General features: G+C 55.3%; 1 protein-coding gene across 1 annotated transcript in view; it reads right to left on the reverse strand.

Moving 5' to 3' along the window:
- The window catches only part of EPHA8 (EPH receptor A8), a 35499-nt gene extending 34601 nt beyond the window's left edge, over positions 1-898 (reverse strand). Inside the window, exons 1-2 of the mRNA XM_006862401.1 lie at positions 895-898; positions 188-430 (exon numbers count right to left, since the gene is read on the reverse strand). Coding sequence (XP_006862463.1) covers positions 188-430; positions 895-898 — 247 coding nt within the window. The remainder of the gene's footprint in view (positions 1-187; positions 431-894) is intronic.
- Positions 899-1106: the final 208 nt, after the last annotated feature.

A 1106-nucleotide genomic window follows, 5' to 3' on the forward strand; every position in this document is an offset into this window, starting at 1 on the left:
GGATCGGCTGCCCTAACTCGGCATCAAAGGTGACCGAGAAATGGAGATGTCTCGGTGCTGGTGGACAATCAGCATGAGATAAAGCTCCAGGCTTTCCCGTCACGGAGCCGAGCCAATCAGCACCGAGGCGGGGGGGTGGTGAGGAGGGGGCCGAGCCTTCACCGCGGCCACCGACCCGCGGACGCACGACCCGCTGACACCCGGCCCGCCTTCGGACACTGCCACCGCACGTGCGCAAGCTCACACTCATACCAGGTCGTCCCTTCGGAGGCGGCGCACGCCCTGAGCTGTGCGCCCCTTTCCCCACACGTGGACTCAGAGTCACAGTCAGGGACAGCCCCGCAACACCAACGCACAGATCCACCAGGTGATTCCCCGGTGGCTACACACATGGGTGAAGACACCACGCGCACATTCTTACACGGAGGACCTGCAGACACACGTGCCAGACACAGCGCTCACACAGTGACACATTCGGATGCACTGACTCAAAAGCAGTTTTAAGTAGAAGCATCCTCTGTGCCTACCCTCCCCCACCTAAAGACTTGGCTTGGAGAGCCCACCCTTGTTTAGAGTGTAGTGGGGAACTAATCAGACAAGACTTTAAATCCTGGCTGGATAACCATGTGCACGTTTATTAACCTCTCTGAATATGATCCATGTCCTAGGATGGCTGAGAATTTAATGACAGGGTCCGTGTACAGCACCTAGTAAGCTGCTGCGCTTACATAACAGCCAAGCGGCCACCGCCACTAAAGATAGTTAGTCTGGAACGGTGATGATTACCATTCCTTGCTTTTCCCATCCTTGACGTTTTTCCATGACTTTCTCCACCTCCACTTTCATTCCCAGGAAGGGATCTCACCCTGAAGGCTATGGAGGCCTGGCTGCTACCCATGTCGTCAGGCAATTCAGGAAATAAATAGACTTGCAGTCTCTTTCAGGCTAGACTTCCAGTGAATGTGACCAAGGAGCAAGTCATTGACCCTGTTTTGGGCTTTCTCCCTGGCTAAGCCCCCCTTCCACAATAGCTCAGGCTCCCGTGGTCACAGCTGAGCCTGTGACCCATAAGCTGGAGGTTACATGGAAGATGCAAGCCATCAGGG

This window comes from Chrysochloris asiatica, unplaced genomic scaffold, assembly GCF_000296735.1.
Source record: "Chrysochloris asiatica unplaced genomic scaffold, ChrAsi1.0 scaffold00047, whole genome shotgun sequence".
Classification (NCBI taxonomy): domain Eukaryota; kingdom Metazoa; phylum Chordata; class Mammalia; order Afrosoricida; family Chrysochloridae; genus Chrysochloris; species Chrysochloris asiatica.